Here is a 22,519-nt window from a genome sequence, read left to right on the forward strand (position 1 = left end):
GCTTTATGAGAAGGGAGGGATCACACTTTATCATTTAAGTTATCTGTTAATACCCTGGCATGGATTACCAGGACTGTGATCCAAGATAAAGTTAGAACAGAAGAAGACATACCTGAGGGTTCTCAGCCTGGAATTTCAGAGGAAAGGAAGATGGAGTTGGAAAGAAGAAAAGGGCAATAAACTGATGGAAGGCAGGATGGGATCAGTAACAAATCTTGCCTAGTACCAACCATGATGGCAAAATACTGTGCTAATTTTACTTTGTTTATTTATTTTACTTTTACTACCAAAAAGCAGCATATTTAGGGAAAAGGCAGCTAGGTGAAACAGTGAATAAAGTGCTGGTTCTGAAATCAAGATAACCCAGGTTCAAATGAGGTTTCAGATACTTACTAGCCATGTGGCCCTGGGCAAGTTAACCTCTGTCTGCCTTGGCTTCCTCACCTGTAAAATGGGGATAATAATATCATCTACATCTTTGCAAATCTTAATGTGATATATAAATGCTATCCATTGTTATTATTTAAAAGGTTAGATAAGGAATGCCATTTTCTTCGGACACTTACTCAGGAAGCTAATTAGTTTAAAGAAGGTAAAATGTTGAGCATTCTTTAAAGCTGTTGCTTTCACTCCATGGTGTGCTGGAGTTGGTGCACACTAGCACAGAAGAGCTGATTGCTAAATTTTCAGTGTAACATTTATTTCTTGGAAATAGGTAAGCTACTGATCAGGGATCAATTGGTTTTGTTGAATGTCTAGACTTAAGAAAGTGATGGAGAAATTTTTAATAATGCAAATTAAACTTAAAAGCATGCCATACTTAGATTTTTTTTAGAAAGTCCACTTGATAAATATTTACCAGCAAACTCTTGCCTTATTTGTTGAAATTTGTAATTAGGTAATGACTAACAGTAACCACAGAACTAGTATCAGTCTTTAAAAAAATCTATTTTTCTTCCCATTTGGTTTACTCATACCTTTTATGGCATTTTCTAAATTAATGTTTTCACATTACTTTTATTTTGAAATATATTTCCTTCCTCTCCTCTGCCCAGGCATCCCTCCCTTGTAACAAAGAATAAAACTGAAAGAAAAAAAGCAGTTTACCAACCAATGTATCAATCATATCTTATATACAATATTCTATACCATAGCTCCCCACTTCTACCAAGAATAAAGAAGGTAGATTTTCATCCTTGGCTCCTTAGAGCCAAGCTTGGTGATTTTAATTAAATTGCTAAGTTTTGTTTTGTTTTTGTTCTTTACATTTATATAGTTGAAGCATATATGTGTGTGTGTGTGTGTGTGTACACACATACATATACACACACACACACACACACACATATATATATATATATATATATATATATATATATATATACACACACACACACACAGAGTTTTCCTAACTTAGCTTACCTCATTTTGTATCAGTTCATATGAATCTTTCCATGCTTCTCTGAATTCTTAATAGTCATTGTTTCTTATAGCACAGTAGTATCCCATTACATTCATGTACCACAATTCTAGCCGTTCTCCAAGTGAACAACAAATAGATACAAAATAGATATATTTTGTTTCCAGTTCTTTGCTACCACAAAAAGTGCTGCAATAAATGTTTTTATTTATTTGTTACCTTTCTTCTATCTTTGTCTTCCTTGGGGTATATGTCTAGCAATGGAATCTCTGGATTGAAAGACACAGATATTTTAGTCCCTCTCGTAGTATGATTCCCATGCCAATCATTGATAGCTCTATATATTCAGCCTTAATCTCATCTTTAAACTCTAGTTTTGCATTAACAACAGCATATTTGACATTTTGAACTGGATAATCTATAGGCAATACGTGTGTGTGTGTGTTTCCTATTGTATTTCCCCCAAAACTCACTCCTCTTCTGAACTTCCCTATTATTATTGAAATTATCTTTCTCTTATATTAATAACCAATTATTAAATTAAGATTAAGGTTTTCCTTTTCTATTTCCTCATTCAGAAATCAACCCATGTAGGTTAACCAGCCTCTGAAGGACATTGCTGATAAATGAGGTTGCCTAAATCTTCAGGGTACCTGCTTATCAATCTTGGGTGTGATCCAACCCATCTAGAAGGCCTTACAAACAGAATCCAGTCTAGGTGAGATCTTACCCTTGGGAAATGAGCCCCTGTCCTTGGGACCTTCCAATAGAATTTAGGGTGACCCAGTTTATGAAAGGGAAAACCAGCCACAGTAGCCTGGGTAGAGATGGCTTCTTTTGTCCAGATAGCTGGAGGCAGCTGAGTCTCATGATTGGGTCATATTCTCAGGAAGAGTAGCTGAAGACTTTTTGCCCACCTCCTCATTAATATGTCTACCCCCTCTTTGATTATGAACCAATCAGAATTGATTTCCACCCTTAGGTACGCCCCCTTTTCCAAAGACATTTTAAGGATTGAATGTTCTCCAGGGGGCATCTATGGTTTACAAAAGAAAGCCAATGACCATCATTTTATTAATTATTTGCTAGCCATCATTAATAAAATTGGTTATTATTAGCCTAGAAATTATGTCTCTCAGACTTTTCTTTCGTGACATTATCAAGGACATCACCATCCTCTTAATCAGATTCCCAACCGTGGTATCATCCTTGACTCCTCATTTCACCCATACAACCAATCTGTTGCCAAATCGTATTATTTCTACTTCCACAATATCCTTTGTATATGTCTGCTTCTAATCATTCATAACCATCACCTTAGTTTATTTCCTCATCATTTCCCTCATGGGCAGCTTAATGGCACAGTGGATAGAACACCAGGCACGAAGTCAAGAAGACTTGAGTTCAAATATGATGTCAGGCACTTACTAGCAATATGACCTTGGGCAAGTCATTTAACCCTGCTTGCTTCATTTTCCTCATCTGTAAAATGAGCTAAAGAAGGAAATGCAAACCACTCCAGTATCTTTGCCAAAAAACTGCAAATGGTGTGGGAAAATTGGAACACTAATGCATCATTGGTGGAGCTGTGAATTGATCTAACCATTCTGGAGAGCACTTGGGGACTATGCACAAAGGGTTATAAAACTGTGCATATCTTTCGATACAGTGCTAGGTTTGTATCCCAAAGAGATCATAAAAAAGAGAAAAATAACTTCAAGTACAAAAATATTTAGAGCAGCTCTCTTTGTGGTGTCAAAGAATTGGAAATTGAGGGGATGCCCATCAATTGAGGAATGGCTAAATAAGTCGTGGTACATGAATGTAATGGAATACAATTGTTCTCTGAGAAATGATGGGCAGGTAGATTTCAGAGAAACCTAGAAAGACTTACATGAACTGATGCTGAGTAAAGTAAACAGAACAAGGAGAACATTGTACATAGTAACAGAAACATTTTGCAAAGATCATCTATGATATAGGTCTTCTCAGCAATGCACGGATCTAAGACAACTCTAAAAGACTCATGATGGAAAATGCTGTCCACATCCAGAGAAAGCACCATGGATTCTGCACGCAGATCGAAGCATACTATTTTAACTTTTATTGTTTTTGTGGTTTTTCCCTTTTGATTTGATTCTTCTTTCATGACAAAACTAATGTGGAAATATGTTTAACATGATTGTGCCTGTATAAACTATATCAGATTGCTTGCTGTCTTGGGTGGGGTGGTGGGAAGGGAGGGAGGAAGAAAAATTTGGAACTCAAAATCTTATAAAATGAATGTTGAAAAGGATCTTTACACGTAATTGAAAAAAAAAGAAAATACTATTAAGTGGGGAAAAAAGAAAAAGAAAACCAAAAATGAGGTCACAAAGAGTCAAAAGTAACTGAAATGACTGAATGACAGTTCTCTCCTGGACTATTACAATAATCTAATTGATTTCCCTGCCTCAAGTCTCTCACATTTTCAATCTATGCTCACTCAGCTGTCAGTGATTTTCCTAAAGCATGGGTCTGACCATGCCCCTCTATTGATTATCTATTACTTCCTAAGATCATTTAAAGTTCTTTGCAATCTGGTTCCCTTCTTTTCAAAACAGCTCAAATCTCACTTTCTTTAGATCTTTCCCAAGCCCTCCAACAGTTAGTGCCTTCCCCTCCAAAGTTACATTCTATGTACACTGTATGGATCTATTTATACACATGCTGAATACCCTCATAAGAATATTAACTCTCTAAAATGGCCACAGAGGGAACGAGGTCTGTGCTGTTCGTGTGTCTGGGTAATATTTGTCGCTCACCTATAGCAGAAGCAGTTTTCAGGAAACTTGTAACTGAGCAAAATATTTCAGATAAGTGGAGGATAGACAGTGCAGCAACATCTACATATGAAATAGGAAACCCCCCTGATTCTCGAGGGCAGAATTGCATGAAGAAACATGACATTACCATGAATCATATTGCCAGGCAGATTACCAAAGAAGATTTCCTGACCTTTGATTATATACTGTGTATGGATGAAAGCAATTTGAGAGATTTGAATAGAAAAGGTAATCAAGTTAAAAACTACAAAGCTAAAATTGAACTTCTTGGAAGCTATGATCCACAGAAACAACTTATTATTGAAGATCCGTATTATGGAAATGACTCTGACTTTGAGACTGTATATGAGCAATGTGTGAGGTGCTGCAAAGCATTTTTGGAAAAATCTCATTAAGGCTCACACTCGTTGCTAAAGGACAACAGTGATTGACATCGACTTAAAAATGATGTTTGTATATCAGTTGATGTGTTATTAAAGAGTAATAATGTACTAAAAAAAAGAATATTAACTCTGAAGACAGAGACTGTTTCGCCTTTTCTTAAAATCCAGAGTGCTTACTACAATTCCTAGCGTGTATTTTGGGCTTACTAAAGCTCCAATCTGCTTTCCAAGATAATAAGACACATTTCCACATATATCAATGGTATACTTGTGTACTGTCTTTTCACAACTCCTCCAACATGGCTTACTCCCATCCTTTGTCATCTTTAATGATTTGTTAAATATGAGGTGAAACCTCAGAATGGCAATGACCTGTATTTCTTCAATTATTAGCAATTTGGAGCCATCTTTCATATGGTTGCTAATAATTTGCAATTTTTCTTTTGAGAATTGTCCACATCTTTTGACCACTTGCCCACTGAGAATGGCTCAATATTTTGTTTGTTAGTATTGTATATACATCTTGCATATCAGATACTTTTAGAAATGTCTGATGCAAAAATTGCATTACCAAATAACAGTTTCCCTTCTTACCTTGCTTGCAAAGATTTTGTTCATGATAAAGTTTTTGAATTTCATATAATAAAAATTAATATGGCATATGTTAAAACAACACATCCTGAATATATTAACCAGGCATATTCACATTCTATTGAGGCCCCCTTTTCCCCTTCCCTTCATCCTGAGCTTAGACTCTCCTTTCGCTCAGACCATTCCTTGCCCTATTCAGCTGAACTGAACCAGGAAAAGGTTATACGGATGGCACATCTACCGGAAGCTGGCAGCCCAGGTCAAAGTTAAATTTTTCTGGTGTCACTTTTCAGGGAGAAACCATAGCCTAACTGTTAAGGATATTGATAATCTGGCTTCAACTTTCTAGCCTTATTTCAAATTACTTCATTCTACATTATCACATCTAGCAAGTTGTCTCAGTGTACAGAGAAATGGGTGTGAGGTACTAGGTGGTACCCCAACATCTCCAAGCTATGAGAGTGAAGTGAACTGGTGCTAACAGTTCTAGATCGCTCCCTTCTATGCATGATACATCTATACATGTTCATAATGACTAGGTTATCATTGACCAGTGTCCCATTACATGTGTTTCAGCCCAAGCTGGACTTCTGGCTGCTCCCTAGAAGTATTCCTTCTACCTGCTCACTGCATCCACACAAGCCATCACCTATGTCTAAAATGCATTCTCTTCTCTTCTTTATCTTTCAGAATTCTTATCTTCCTTTTAAGCTCAGCTCAGGTGCCATCTCCTCCATGAAGACCCCTCCCCCCACCTTCCCTTCTTGTTCCTATTCCTCTCCTTCAAATTACTTTGTATTTATTTATCTGTAGGTATGTTATATCCTCCCATTACAATGGAAGCTTCTTGAGGGCAGAGACTGTTTCATTTGTGTCTTTGTATCACTACAACCTAGCATAGTGCCTGGCACAACATAAATGCTGAATTAATGTTTGGTAAGTGAACTGAACTAAGTTGAACTGAATCAAATCAAATCAAATTGAATTCTGACCCTGGCCCATCAAATAGGCCTGGAACACAAGGCAGGGGAATAACTCTGAAAGTTATGGTGGCTTACTTGCCTTGCCAATACATACATAATGCAACTCCTTGGATCTCACTGAAGTAAATCTCAACCCTCCTTCAGTCTCCCCCACCTCTCTCCCTCTCTCCCTCTCTCTCTCTGTCACACACACACACACACACACACACACACACACACACACACACACTACCATACATGCAGAGGAGCAATGGCGAACTGTTGTTAATCCTGGTCCTCCTCCTAATAGCTAAGGGGACGATGACGCTACACTCAGGATCTCTTATTCACATCTCTACACAATGAAACCAAATTCAATTACTATGAAATTAACTAAGCATTAAAAAAAATCCTCCAACCTGGTAGTAGTCACTACTAATTAACTTGTTCCACTCTCCACTACTGCCTTTGAGCAGGCTGACGAGAAGAGCTGTCAAACCCTGGCCTGTGGGGTAGGTTTGAGCTACTGTGACTTGATTTGAACTGACGAGGCACAGCAAGCAAACATCAGAGCCCCTTTTAGGGGGCCCATGTGACATCTGAGGAGCAGACATAGAAGGAATGGCACATTTATTCCCATAGAATTTTGGGAACTGGTAGGGAAGAAGGGGAAGGTAGGGAGGTAAAAAAGCAACAGTCAGGACCAACAGGTAGAGAGGTTGGGATGCAGAGAAATGGTAGGAACACTCTTTACTCTCTTCCCTCCATCATTCAAAAAGATCCTTATGCCTCATTTCTTCCATCTCATTAAAGCAATTTTCTTCAGTTAGCCAAGAAAGGTGATTTCTGTAACCTGCTTCTAACCTCAAATGTGTAGCATAAGATGATAGGATCACAGAGGCATAGATTTAGAGCCAGAAAATCATTCTATCTAATCCCCTCATTTTAGAGATAAAGAAATTAAGGGCCAGAGTGGTAATATTACTTGCCCAAAGTCACACAGGGCAAATGTCAGAACCAAGATTCAAACCCAAGACCTCTGTCTCCAAATCTAGGGTTCTTTTCTAGGCAAAACAATTCTAGAATCTATCCTTCTAGCCAGGGAAGTAACAGCCTAAGGAGGTGCCTAATGGATGATCAAGAGCCGTGAGATTCATGGCTTCTAGGGAGAGACCAGGATTTCATGAAGAGTATGTTTCTTGAGCAAAGAAGGCCGTCCATGTGGTCCCTGTGGTTGGGGGGTGGGGGTGAACCATGAAGGAGGACACGTGACTTGGGGAAGTAAGGAATCTGGACCTTGCAATCACAGTGAATAATTATGTGCATGCAATGTCTGATGGGAAAGTCATTACCTATCCAGTGGGACAAAGATGTGTTTACATTCTAGAGGAAGTCTAGACTATAGATAATATTATAAATCTTGGGAGGACCATGTAGGACCTTGTGAGGAAGTGTATTCACTAGAATGTCAACCATGCTATCTTACTTGCCAAATCTAATGGCCTCTTCTCAATCCTGATCCTTCTTGAACTTTCTACAGATTGAACACTGTTGATCATTCTCTTTTCTTGGATATTCTTTCCCCTCTAGGTTTTTGTAACATTACTCCCTTTTGATTCTCCTCTTACCTGTTCTACTGCTTCTTCTCAGTGTCCTTTGATGGACCATGCCTGCTAACTCTAGGTGTCCCTCAAAGCTTTGTCCCACATCCTCTTTTCTTCTCCCTCTAGTCCCCCTATCACTCCTTCTATCATTTGGTAATCTCATCAGCTCCTATGGGTTCAATTACCATTTCTATGCAAATGATCCTTAGATCTATATATCCAGCCTGAACCTCTCTCCTGAACTCTACTCTCACATCATCAGCTAATTGGATGTCCTTTAAGCCTTTCAAAGTTCAGAATAGAACACATTGTCCTTCTCCAAAAACTTCTCCCCTTTTAAACCTCCCTTTTACTGTCAAGGACACCTACCATCCTCTCAATCATCCCGGCTCACAATTTCAGTATTATCCCCAATTTCTTTTTCTACTTACACCATATATTGGGTACCCATTACCCAAGACCCAATCTGTTGCTAAATCTTGTAGTTTCTACAATGTCTCTTATATACATTCCCTTCTCTCCACCCTGGTGCACTCTCATCACCTCACACCTGGAATATTCCAACATGAGCTTCCTAAACGGTCTCAATTCTCCCACTTTAATCCTTAGCTGCCAAAGTCATTTTCTTAAAGCCCAGGTCTGATCATGCACCTCTTCCCCCTCCACAGCCAAATTCTAGTGACTCCCTATTACCTAAAAGATCAAGTTTTTAAAGTTCTATATAAAAAGTTCTATTTGGCACTTGAAGCACTTCACAGCCTGATTCCATCCTACCTCTCCAGTCTTCTTACACTATACTCATCTCTATAGATTTTATGACATGTCAACACCTGCTTCCTTACTGTCCCGCTCCAATATTATTCCATCTCTCTACTGTGTGCCTTTTAACTGGCTGTCCTCCCATGCTTTGAATGTTTTCCCTTCTTACTATCTCCTGGCTTCTCTGGCTCCGTTCAAAAATCGGCTTAAATCCTACCTTCTGCAGGTTTTTGCCAGTTTCGCACCCAGATCTGCTAGTGTTTTTCTTCTCAGATTACCTTCCATCCACTCTGTGTTGTTGGTGGTGGTGGTAGTGGGTCTTTGTCCTCGAAGAGAAGCAATGACATCAAGAGTTTGAGGTCTTGACTTGTGAATTGGACTTAAGTGAGGCAGAACAGTGTAAAGTTGTCAGCCTCACTTTCTCCTCCAGAGTCATGGAACTCCAGTGGCAAGACAAAAGTCAAGAACACTGGCAATGGCCTGGGAAGGAGTGGATGATCTTGGCTTTTCTAAATGAATGTCTTTTCCAGGCAAATTGCCTGAGGCAATGTCCATCCAATAACTAAGAAATTTATTATTAAAGTGAAAGGAACTGTGGTAGGCAGGGGTGGGGAATCTGAAGCCTTGAGGTCACACGTGGTCCTCTAGGTCCTCAAACTTCACAGAACAAAGGATTTAGATCAAAGAATCAAAATCTGGATCACAGAATCAAAGTTTGTATTCAGTCAAAGGGTTGCACTTGAAGACCTAGAGGGCCACAAATGGCCTTGAGGCTGCAGGTTCCCCACCCCTGGATAGTGTCCTAACAGAACGGAAGCTCCCTGAAGGCAAAGACTGTTTTCTATTTTGTACCCTTTAATATATCTTATATATGTACATAGTTTTTATATATGTCTGTATGTACATACATAGTTTTTGCATGTTGTCTCTCCCGTAAAATATGAACTCCTTGAGGGAAGGGCATACGTTTTTGTTTTTCTTTGTATCTCCCGAACATACACTGTGCCTGGCACATAGTAAGCATTTAATAAATCCTTAACTGACCACCAAATGCTTGCTCTGATGGAAAGCTTGAGTTCAATTCCTCCTGAGGGGAATTATGAGTGGTTTTAAGTAGTTTTAGTTTCTGTCCATGGGTTCATCTTGGTAATTTAAGAATTTTGTATTTTCTATATGATGGGATAAAAGGCTGTCCTCTACCCAATACCATATTGTTACTGTGAGTGTTTGTACCAGATATGGAGACTCATTTACCTGGATAGTGTTTTCTAGGGCCACCTAGACATAAGTTCTACCGAAATTATATTTGGAGAATTCCTAAAATAGACTCCAGGTAGGGGCAAAACAAGCCAAAAAAGAGAAATTGACCTTCTTGTGAGTCATCCTCCATCATCAGACCTTACCCACAAGACCCCAGTGGGTTTCAGGGACCTAGAGTATAGGACACAGGACTAAGAGGTAGACATGAAAGGGACACAGCCAAATGAAATTACACCTTGTAGTTCTCAAAATATAAATACATACACACTTAATAAATATCTTCTGATAATGTCTAGCCACCAATATCAGTAAGGATGAGCCTGCATTACCATTCCATTCTTGCCTTTTATCCCTACTTCTTCCTATTCAAAATTCAAGTATTAAATATCTTAATAGTTGCATTTGTGTCATTTCCTCATCCCACAACCATATTTTTTGTCTCCAGTGATTCCTTCTTGTCTAAATAGTGTGTCTTGATACTGCCTGGTCACAAGAAAAATATTCCACTCCCATAGGCATTCTAGAATTTAACGCTCCTTGTGGTCAGGAGAAATTTCCTTATATCTATGTTCCATGTGCCTTAGAAAATGTAGATTTTTCCCTTAGGAACATGAATAGCTGGCCCCTACTGCTTATGGGCCTGCCAGTAATGCTAGCTAAGGATTTACAATCTCAAGGTTATTGGTCTGGATTACAAGGGGTTAAACACTAAGGGCAAAGCTTGAGTTAATGAGTCAACATAGCGTCCAGGATGTCCACAGGCCAAAATCAGGGACTAGGGCTGGAAGGTTAATAATTTTGGTAGCCAGAGGTTCCCTAGTAATAGATGCTCCAAAAGCTGCCTGGGGGTTTCATCTTCTTCTTAAATTCAGACTGCTCAGACCTACCTGCTCCCCTGCCCTATATGGCAAGCCCTTTAAAGTCAATTCATTAGTCTCTGACCAGGCTTTCACAGTCAGCATAGTTTAGCCGGGACACCTATATATGAGCAGGGGATTTTAAAAGGAAATACAAACAAACGAGAGGTTTTGAATCTAGCTGCCATCCTCCTTAAGTAGGCTTGGGACTGTGGGCACATATAAGTTATCATTTTCTATATGATGACCAGATTAATCAAAGTTATTGGATTTCTATTATGTTAAGGAATTCTGGATCTCCCTAAACTATTCCTCCCTTAGAGTAGTAGTGTGAGTTTTAAAAATGTGCCCCTAAGAAATACAATTTTTGGAAAGGCTTCCTTGTACCTCCCTTTCCATTACCTAACACATCTATCTGCTCAGCTCTCCTGGACTCTAATCCCCAATCCCTGAGTCTGGCACCCACACCTGAATATCCCTATCCTAGAAATTTCTTTTTGCTATGCGTTTTCACTTGCCCTCTTCTGTAGGAATACATGTGTTAAAAGGGTCATTTTGCATATTACCTGTATTGTCTCTGATCCACCCTCAAAATTTTTATCTTGCTCATTTTTCTTCCTTCCTCATCTTCCACCTTCTTGCCTTTAAGCACTTCCTCCCCATTGCTCCCTGTGTTTCTTTCCTTTCACCACCATTAGCCTTATTACTACTTCTTCCTCTGCTCTCATCCCAACATTTCCCAGCCATCTGACTTCAAGGTCAAAGTCATGGAATCTGGACTCTTGATTCATTAAGAAGGAAAGAAGAAGAGAAGGAAATCGGGCACAGTATTTTGCAATTGATCCTCCTTTCCCTCTTACTTTGAAAGGGAAAATATATCAGAAGGAATCTGTTTAATTTAATCACAAGCTATAAAATCACTTCATCATTTTATGTCAGATGAAATATTCAGTGGCATCTCTGGACCTCTCCTGTCCTTTGAACCAGGGACAAAGGATTTGTATGTCAGCTTGGGAAGGTACCCAGGGGAGTAAGACAAGATCTGCCATCTGCCTGAGCTTGATTGGCTCAGATTGGACGTGGCTGAACATCCCCTGATCAAATATTAATCTTCCACTAAAAGAAAATGGTAAGGCACATTTTGGGAAACGACCAGACCAAAAGTCAATATCATCTACTCCAAAGAAATGCTTCAGCTAAAGCTCAACAAAGCAGCGGACAACAGCCATTTGGACAATTTTGTAGTTATCAAGATGATCTTTCTCCTCCTTATTCCTAAAGGAGCTGATGAGTCATATTCATGGGTAGGGAGTAGGGAGGGTACCTCTGGGGAAATCCAATCAAATTACTCCTTCCATTTAATAGGAAATGTGCCTGTACTAGTTTACCACATAGAAAAGAGCTGTTTCTGAAGCGAAGGTTCCTTGTGACTTTCTGCTCATCCCTCCCTCCGGTTCAAAGTAATGTCTCAGACTGTGATTATTGGAAGCTAATGGAAATTACACAGAAGGCACTATATACCTACCCCCTTGTACCCTGAGACTTGAGTAGTTCCATGTGTTAATGCATTACTTTCTCTAGGGAGAAGAGTTAAAATTTGGGCTTAGATCACAAGTGAAAATGAGTTTGGTGGTCTGATCCTTGCCCCTGGTGGGCATTTATCCACATCATAAAAACCTTCACACAGCTAGAGGTCCCTGCTCATCAAAGCAGTGAAGCTAAGGGGAAAGAAGGGTTTGCAGGCCAAGACTGAAATGCTTTAGAATGGGAACATGGGAAGCCCTTTCATTATACTTTCAACCAACTTTAATTGCCATTTCTCACTTTGTTTTAAACTGGTATCTACAAAACCTAGCACCACAAAAAAATCTACCTTTTAATATATAGAACCAACTGAAGAACAGATACAAGGGACTGAAACTATGGGGGAATGATTAATTAAATGTCACAATGCTCCCAATCAGGTATTCTAAGTGTCACTGACCACTAAAGAAAAAATGATATTAGAAAATTATCCCAATGCATTCAGTTTCACTGTACAAAGAATAGCAAAATAAACATGTTCCCAAGGTTCATTTATTTATAAGCCAAATACTTGGAACTCGATATATATTTTCCTATAGAAATGATGTTTTAAGTAGTGGCAAGGTCCCCCAGTCTCCTCTGCTGAGCCCAAAAAAGTCTATTTGACTTATTAAGTCAATTGCCAAACTATGGCAGTGCATTAATAACATGATAGAACCCAATTTCTATTTGTAATACTGTTCTTGCAGAACAGCTTATTCCAACTTATTACCCAGAATTCTAGTTATCAGGAGCTTGAATCCCCTCCTTTCTCCTTTCTGCACTAATTGCATTGGCTAGTGGGAAACATGGAAATCCCAAGCAGTGGTTCTGGTAGCAGCAATGAACTAGGTCTTTAGAAAGCAGTGAACAATGATGGATGGGGCAAGAAACTGTTTGTTTCTTAGATGAATGCCAATACTCCAATTAAGTGACTTTTGACTAAGCAGACTACTAGCTTGAGTCACAGGGGTAAGGAAAAGCAGAGGGAAAAATCTGCCAACCACAGGATGGATGACAAACCAGCTGATGAGGGTACCACCCCCCCCCCAGGATCTCATGGAGCATAGTGTCCATATGGGGATAACTTCATAGCAACATAGAGTCAACAAATACTTGATAATTTGGTCCCTCAGATCAAAGGGATCTCACACTTGATGCTAGTCTTACAGCTTTGTCTCAATATGGCAAGGGATCAGGCACACAAGGACAATATGTCCTATGCAGATCAAGAGCTCAATCTCTTTCTCTGGGTGTCCAGAATGCAGGCCCTCTACCAACTTTGCTGAAGCTCAGGCTACCTAATGGATCTGCTTGGTTTATCTGACGGATATGAGATCAGGTGCTGATTTAGCTTCTTAATGGCAATCTGTGAATAAGGATCAGTAATAAGAGGGAACAACAATTCCCCAAATGACTCTACATTTGGAGTTACTCAATTTTTTCTCCTTCAAAAACCATATCCATTATTTGAAAGGGGCCTACAAGTTTCTGACTCATCTTATTTAAAATACCTCGTCTTCAATTACTTTTCTTATTGTATTTTCATGGAGTGTTTCCAATTTCTTGCTTGTTTCTTTGTCTATAACTAGGGGCCTACAAGCATTTTAAACCAATCATTTTAAGTCTAACATATATGCAAAACAATAACAGAAATTTATTCTACAGAAATAATTAAGAATAGATTTTTGTTTCTCCTTGCATGGTGCAACACACATTAATTTGTAAATAAAACTTCTCAGAAGAGATAAATAGTTATAGTGGAAAAAGAAAACCTTGTTATAAGTGAAGAAAAGAACATCCTTTCTACAAAAAAACTTTGTAAATGTGACTGGTTTAAGCAATATTTATCATTCATTAATAATTTCATTTTTATAGCTAACTCTCAATTTTCCGTGGATATCAGTGGGAATTGGGGAAAGAGGGAGCACCTTTCAAAATGATTCAAATTGACAGTCATTTTAGCATTTTCCATGGATTGAATTTTATATCCTTCTTTTTCCTGCCTATTTACTGATGGATGTTCAAAGACCAATGAGATGGCCAAAAAGTAGAAAACCAAAGAGAGGAAGAAATTGGGTTTAATTAAGGATTCTGATGATGAATGACAACTAAATCCTCAGTCCCAGAATGATCATTAGTTGCTTAATTATATGGTACTTTTTGCTGATGCACGAACACATTATAGCAATTTTCCAACTTCTCTTTAGTATTTCACTGAGAAGTAGGCAGTGGCATATACCATGTAGCATACAGATTACAAAATCATAAGATGATAGAGGCAGAAAGGGCCTTAGATGTCATCTATGCCAGAGGTTCTTAGCCTAGAATCCATAGATCAGTACATGGTCCATGGATAGGTCTCAGGGTGTCTATGAACTTAGATTGGGGGGTGGAGCACGAAGAATTGCACCTTTATTTTCACTAACATGTAACCAAAATATAGCACTTCTTGGGATTTTTTAATTAATTTTTTTAATTTAAAATTTTTTGTTTTGTCGTTAATTCTCTCCCTTCTTCCCTTCCCACCCACCCTCATTGAGAAGGCAAGCAATTCCATATAGGTTATATATGTGTAGTTATGCAAAACACCTCCATAATGGTCATGTTGTAAAAGACTAACTATATTTCTCTGCATCCTATCACGCCCCCCATTTATTCTGTTTTCTCCTTTGACACTGTCCCTTTTCAAAAGTGTTTGCTTCTGACTACCCCCTCCCCCAATCTGCCCTCCCTTCTATCATCACCCCCTTATCCCCTTTCTCCTTACTTTCCTGTAGGGTTAGATCAATTTCCATACCCAATTGAGTATATACGTTATTCCCTCCTTAAGTCAAATCCAATGACAGCAAGGTTCACTCATTCTCTCTCACTTCCCCCCTCTTCCCCTCCAATGCAATAGCTTTTCCTTCCCTCTTTCATGTGAAATAATTTACCCTATTTACCTCTCCCTTTCTCCTTCTCCCAGTACATTCCTCTCTCACCCCTTAATTTAATTTTTTAGATATCATCCCTTCATATTCAACCCACCGTGTGTGTATATATATGTATATATATATGTATGTATGTATATATATACATATATACACACACACATATATATATACATACATATATATTCCCTCCAACTACCCTAATATTGAGAAAGGTCTCATAAGTTACAAATATAAGGAATTTAAACAGTTCAACTTTAATAAGTCTCTTATGATTTCTCCTTCCTGTTTACCTTTTCATGCTTCTCATGAGTTCTGTATTTGAAATTTTCTATTCAGCTCCAGTTTATTCATCAAGAGTGCTTGAAAGCAGGGGCAGCTAGGTGGCACAGTGAGTAGAGCACTGGCCCTGAAATCAGGAGGACCTGAGTTCAAATCCGGCCTCAGATACTTGACACACTTACTAGCTGTGTGACCTTGGGCAAGTCACTTAACCCCAATTGCCCTGCCCCGCCCCCTGCAAAAAAAGAATGCTAGAAAGTCCTCTATTTCATTGAATATCCATTTTTCCCCATGAATGATTATACTCAGTTTTGCTGGGAAGGTGATTCTTCGTTTTAATCCTAGTTCCTTCAACCTCTGGAATATCATATTACAAGCCCTCTGATCCCTTAGTGTAGAAGCTGCTAAATCTTGTGTTATCCTGATTGTATTTCCACAATACTTGAATTGTTTCTTTCTGGCTGCTTGCAATATTTTCTCTTTGACCTGGGAACTCTGGAATTTGACTACAATATTCCTAGGATTTTTCCTTTTAGGATCTCTTTCAGGAGGTGATCAGTGGATTTTTTTCCATTTCTATTTTACCCCCTAGTTCTAGAATATCAGTGCAGTTTTACTTGATAATTTCTTAAAAGATGATGTCTAGGATCTTTTTTTGATCATGGCTTTCAAGTAGTCCAATAATTTTTAAATTATCTCTCCTGTATTTATTTGCCAGGTCAGTTGCTTTTCCAATGAGATATTTCACATTGTCTTCTATTTTTTCCATTCTTTTTGTTCTGTTTTATAATTTCTTTATTTCTAATAGAGTCATTAGCTTCCATTTGCTCCATTCTAATTTTTAAGGAATTATTTTCTTCATTGAGCTTTTGGACCTCCTTTTTAATTTGGCCCATTATGCTTTTTAAGGCATTCTTCTCCTCATTGGCTTTTCAGACCTCTTTTGCCATTTGGGTTAGTCTATTTAAGGTGTTATTTTCTTCACTATTTTGGGGGTCTCCTTTAGCAAATTGTTGACTCATTTTTCATGATTTTCTTGCATCACTCTCATTTCTCTTCCCAATTTTTCCTCTACTTCTCTTACTTGATTTTCAAAATCCTTTTTGAGCTCTTCCATGGTCTGTGACAAATTATAGTTTTCTTGGAGGTTTTGAATGTAGGAGCTTTGACTTCATTGTCTTCTTCTGGTTGTATGTTTTGATCTTCTTTGTCACCAAAGTAACATTGCATAGTCTAAGTTTTTTGTTTGTTTTTTTTTTGCTGTTTGCTCATTTCCCCAGCCAATTACTTGACTTTTTAACTCTTTGTTAAGGTAGGACTCTGCTTCTAGTGTGAAGGATGTGCTATCCCAAGCTTCGGGGGTTTTGTGCAGCTGTTTTCAGAGATGCTTCCAGGGGCCTGTAAATTTTCAGTTCTTCCAAGGTGGTATGATCCAAGGAGAGATGTTTGCTCCTTTCCTAGCCTGTGCTCTGCTCTGTGAGTGACCACAAGCATTGTTTTCTGTCTTGGAACTGTGAGGAGGATTCCCCCTCCACCACAGCCACATACTCCACCATGCCAGTGCTCTTCCTCACCCCAGGACCACCGCCCAAGCAGGTCAGAGCAAGAGAATCCTGCCCCAGCACCAGCAAAGAGATCCTTGCAACCCCTTCTGATCAGCTACTCAATCCCTCCACCATCTGTGGGCCATGAGCTCTGGAAGCAGCTGTGGCTCCCACTGCTGACTCTACCATAAGCCAACTGCACTCCTCTCTCTGCCCTAGGGCTGGGGCTAGACCACAGTCTTCTCTCACCTAGGATCTACACACCTTTCCTGCTGTCCTTCTAAGTTGTCTTTGGCATTTGTGGGTTGAGAAGTATGGAAACCACCACAGTTGCCAGTGATTCAGTCCCCTGAACCCTGCTCCAGGTTTGCTGGGGCCTGGTCTGTGCCAGTAGAGGCCATGCTGGACTGCGCTCCTCTCCCTGCCTGGTGCAATATATCTTCCCTGTTGACTTTCCAGTCTTGGACTGGAAATTTGTTTCACTCTGTCATTTTGTGAATTCTGCTGCTTTAGAATTTATTTGGAGCCATTTTTACAAGTATTTGGAGAGGTTTGGGTGAGAGCTCAAGCAAGTCCCTGCTCTCACTCTGCCATCTTGGCTCTGCCACCACCTTGGAATTATGTTAAAACATTATTTTGAGATGGGGTTCATAGGCTTCACCAGTGTTATTGGTCCATGACACAGAAAAAATTAAGAGACCTTGACATAGGCCAACTGTCTCATTTTGCAAATAAAGGAAAAATGAAGCCCAGGAAGTAGTGACTTGCCCAAGTTCACAGAGCTAGTTTTCACAGGAACATAGACTGATCTAATTAGTAGAAACAGTGGAGGTCATCTAGTCACAAAATCACACTATTTCAGAGTCGGAAATTGCAGTAGGAAATAGCAGGAAGCTAGTTTAACCCATAACTGAAAAGATTTACAAATGGCCATTCAGTCTCTTCTTGAAGACTTCTAATGAGGGAGAACTCCCTACTTCCCAAGGCAGCCCATTCTGCTTCTGTATAATTCTAGTTATTAGGAAATTTTCCCTCACATCAAGCCTAAACTATGAAATTGATTTTTTGAACCCAAGTATAAGACTTTACATTTATCCCTATTAAATTTCATCTTATAGGATTTAACCCAATGTTCTAGACTACCCAAAAATTTTTTTAGATACCAACTCCCTCATCCATTGTGTTGGCTATCTCTCCAGACTATGTGTCATTTCAGAGTCATAAGAATGTCATGTGTGCCTTTATTCGTTGACAAAAATATTTTAAAAGCACAGAGCAAAGCACAGGTTCCTTGTGCTGAGGACCTCCCTTTAAACTGACATTGAACCATCAATGATCACTCTTGGAGTTTAGTTTAGTCAACTAGCTCTAAATTCATGTAATTGGACTGTTTTCTACCTCATAGTATTGCATCTTTTCGTATGAATATCATGAGTGTTGCCAAACACTTTGACAAAATCTGGGCAAACTATAACTACAACATTCTCCAGTGTATCAGTTTGGTAACGTTGTCAATTGGCAGCTAAGTGGCATGGTGGACAGAGACCTGGGCCTGGGATCAGACTCATCTCCCTGAGTTCACATCAGGCCTCAGACACTAGCTGTGTGACCCTGGGCAAGTTTAACCCTGTTTCCCTCAGTTCCTGATTTGTAAAATGAGCTGGAGAAAGAAATGGCACACCACTCCAGTCAGTATCTTTGGCAAGAAAACCCCAAATGGGGTTTTCTTTATTTCTATGATTATTTCATGACTATTATACTATATCCCATATACTAACATAACTATATACTAATATGACTATTTCATCATCTTTAGTTCTAGAGTTTTCCCAGAAATGGAAACCAAGTTCATTTATTTCCTTTTTTTAAAATCAGGAAAACAACTCTTTTCTAAATTCCTCTGTTTCTACTGTGATTACCATCATTCCTTCATTGAAAGAGCTTACTCACTCTTGTGTATTTTCTGGCATATTTTAAGCTGTATAAAGTTCTCACTGTTTGCTTGAATAACTGGGTTTTCTCACTATTAACTATTTAGCGTTACTAGTCTTTTGGGTAACTAGCATGTGGTAACAAGGGGACAGTCTAGTGGGTTTAAATTTGGGGGTGTCCTCTCCCCTTAAAGGATAATGACAGGCAAGCTAGTAACTCTGGAACCTAAAATCATGCCCTTAGACCAACAATACTAAAAAGTGATAGAAGGATATAATTCTGGTCATGTATTCCTCTCTCTCAGAAAAGAGCAGAGTGGCCAACCTTATGGTCCCTTCTCCTCCCAGCAAATGTGAAATCACAGTTTCCCTTGGAGGAGGTTGGGCAAGATTCCAGAGATGACTATCCAACAGGATGCTGGTAAATGTTTAACAAATGACTGGGGGCGTGGGGGGGCAGTGTATGCACAACACACTTGAGTTTAATCTGTATTATTAATACTTTCTCCATCACTTCCTTAAATCTAGGTGATAATCAATAAAAGTAAATAAACCAAGCCTAGGTTTGTAGCACTTGCTAATTTTTGAGGTGTGAAAATTTAACAATCAGCTCTCCAAAGCTAGTATGAGCTGGCTCTAGCACACCACAGTATCTATCCATACGTCCTTTAAACTATGTCTGTAGATTTATATATCCCATGTGGATATATTTTACATGAGCAACACATACCTTACATAATTTTTAAAAGGAGAAGGAATAATTGTATTCCTTACCTCCAACCCCCAATATTCCAATAACTTTCTTTTGTATCATTCAATTCAACTCCAGCTTGACTCAATTCACCAAATACTAAATAAATAGCTACTATATGTAAAGCATCAAAGTATATATTGGGTATATAAATATAAAAATGAAAGTCATGTACTAGAGCTTACATTCTACTGAGGTACTTCTCCATGGTACAGTGAAAAATACATTGGCTTTAGAGTCAAAGGCCCTGGGTTCAAAACCTACCTCCATAAACTTACTAGCTGTGTGACCTTGGATAAGTCCCCTAACGTCCCCTAGCCTCAATTCCTCATCTGTAAAATGAAAGCATTGGACTAGATGGTCTGTAAGGTCCCTGCTAGCTCTAAATCAACAACCATGTGAAACAAAGATGAAGCATGTGTTTGTATGTATGTACTATGTGTGTATGTGTGTGTGTGTATATATATATATATTACAAATAAATTTAAGAAAGAAAGCATAATAGCTAGAGAAATAACTAGGAAAAGTCTTCAAATAAGAGGTAGCATCTGAGCTGTGCTTTGAAAGGGGCTAAGGATTCTAAGAGATGGAAATGAGGAGTCGCCATATTGCCGGCATGGGCATGGAGGCAGCCAGTATAAAAACCGGCAGGTGGGAAAAGCCATAGGGTAGGGTAGGAACAGCTAGCAGATCTGTATGACTAGAAGAGAGAGTGCAAGGGGGAACAATATGCAGTAAAAGAGGAAGGTAGATTGTGGAGGACTTGAAATGCCAGGCTTCAAATGCAAGGATACCTCATCCTAAAGGCAATTGAGAGATTGGGGCAATTGAAGATTTTTGAGTAAGAACTTGGTATGGCTAGATCTGCTTTTTAAGGAATACAACTTGGTAGCTGTGGATGAAGTGGAGACTGGGGTCAGGGAAATTAATTAGGAAGCTATTGCAATACTTTATACCAAAAGTGACAAATACCTTAATTAAGGTGCGGACTTATTTTCCCTATGCAAAAGAGCAGTTTGAGCTAATATATCTCACCTTCAGATAGATCACTGGGCCTAGAGTCAGGAGGACATACATTCAAATTTGTAATCAGACACTTCCTAGCTCTGTGACCCTGGGCAAGTCGCTTAACTGTCGCTTGCCTCAGTTTCCTCAACTGTAAAATGGAGAAAATAATACCCTACCTACCAGGGTTGTTGCGAGGATCAAAGGGATAATAATTGTAAAGTTACTGAGCATGGTGTGCCTGGCACATAGTATGTGCTTTATAAATGTTTACTATCATTATTATTATCATCAGTGTTGTTATTATCCCCTGCTTCTTCTTGTTACAAAAGACACACATGTGCGAGATGATCTGTCAAGGCTAAGGGCTGCAGTCTACTAATACATAGCCATAGCAAAAAATTAATTGGCCCTAATGAGCATGGAACCTCCAAACATACGTGGCTGTTGTTCACTCGTTTTTCAGTCATGGCTGACTCTTTGTGACCTCATTTGGGACTTTCTTGGAAGATACTGAAGTGATTTGATAATTCCTTCTCCAACTTGTTTTACAGATGAGGAAACTGAGGCAAACAAGGTTAAGTGGCTTGCCAGGGTCACACAGCTAGTAAATATCTAGTACCTCTATCCACTGTGACATCTAGCTGCCCTCGCATAATCTCCAAATATTTAGAATCCTAGAATTGGAAAGGACCTCAGAGACATTTGCTCTAGCCTACATTGGAGATAAAAGTCCTACGTTAAAGTTCTGGCTAACCCATGTGACCTTGGGATATATCTCTGTGCCAATTTCCTCACCCATTTAAAAAATAGGTATCATACTATCTACTCTATTTGTGCCTCACAAAAAAAAAATTAGGAAAAAATGGAAGGGAATGAAATCTACAATCTGTAAGCCAAGGAACTTGTCTTTAATCACCGGCAAAATTCTAGAATAGTGTTATTAAAGATGTGGACAGCGATGATCAGAAAGGGTCAACATGGTTCTGTCAGGAAAAGGTCATGTCAGACAAAACTCATTTCTTTTTTTGACAGGGTAATCAGAATAGTAGGTCAGAGGATGCTGAAGATATATTTTATCTAGATCGAGTTAGGGGTTCCTAACATAGGTCTGTAAACTTGGGTGTTTTGTTTTATTTTTTCAATATATTTTGAAACCCAAATTTCAATATAATTGGTTTCCTTTGTAATCCTATTTTATTTTATGTATTTAAAAGCATGATTCTGAGAAATAATTCATAGGGTTCACCAGATTACCAAAGGGGTCTATGACACACAAAAGAGCTTAAGAACCAAGGGTCTATAGTTTCTGTGGTTATTTTAAGGTTTTATTGATGCCTTTTGTTTTTTATAACAAAGTCATTTTTCAACATATGAGTCCTTCACTTATGTGTATTTATATACCTTCTCAACCCCCAAACAAAGAAAGAGTTAAGCAAAACTAACTGACATGGCAGTGACTGCTTCTTTCAGAGAATGAAACATTCATCATTCATCATCGCACATCTCCTTCCTGGAGGAGAAGAGTATCTTTTATCGACAGTTTTGAAAAACAAATAGTATTTATCCAGATTCTAACAAAACATTTGATAAAGCCTCTTACACTATTCTTGTGTTAAAGACAAAGCAATATCCAAAGAATAGTCAGTAATGTTTCTACGTCAACTTGGATAGTGGGCTCAAGTGAAATGACACAGGAATCTATACTTGGTCCAATGATGGTCAATATTTTTATTGATGACTTAAAGGCATGGATATCATCCTTTTCAAATTCACAAATCACACAAAACTGAGAGGGATAGCTAATACTAGATGACATGATATAGGTCCAAAAAATAGACCATTGGGT

The 22,519-nt window shown here is 38.8% G+C and overlaps 1 protein-coding gene across 1 annotated transcript; it reads left to right on the forward strand.

The window, feature by feature from the left end:
- The first annotated feature begins 4,163 nt into the window (after positions 1 to 4,163).
- On the forward strand, positions 4,164 to 4,746 carry LOC118831745 (low molecular weight phosphotyrosine protein phosphatase-like). The gene has a single exon (XM_036739184.1). It carries the CDS (start codon positions 4,164 to 4,166, stop codon positions 4,638 to 4,640), a length of 477 nt encoding a protein of 158 aa, XP_036595079.1. The 3' UTR covers positions 4,641 to 4,746.
- Positions 4,747 to 22,519: the final 17,773 nt, after the last annotated feature.

This window comes from Trichosurus vulpecula, chromosome 9 (genome assembly GCF_011100635.1).
Source record: "Trichosurus vulpecula isolate mTriVul1 chromosome 9, mTriVul1.pri, whole genome shotgun sequence".
NCBI classification, from domain to species: domain Eukaryota; kingdom Metazoa; phylum Chordata; class Mammalia; order Diprotodontia; family Phalangeridae; genus Trichosurus; species Trichosurus vulpecula.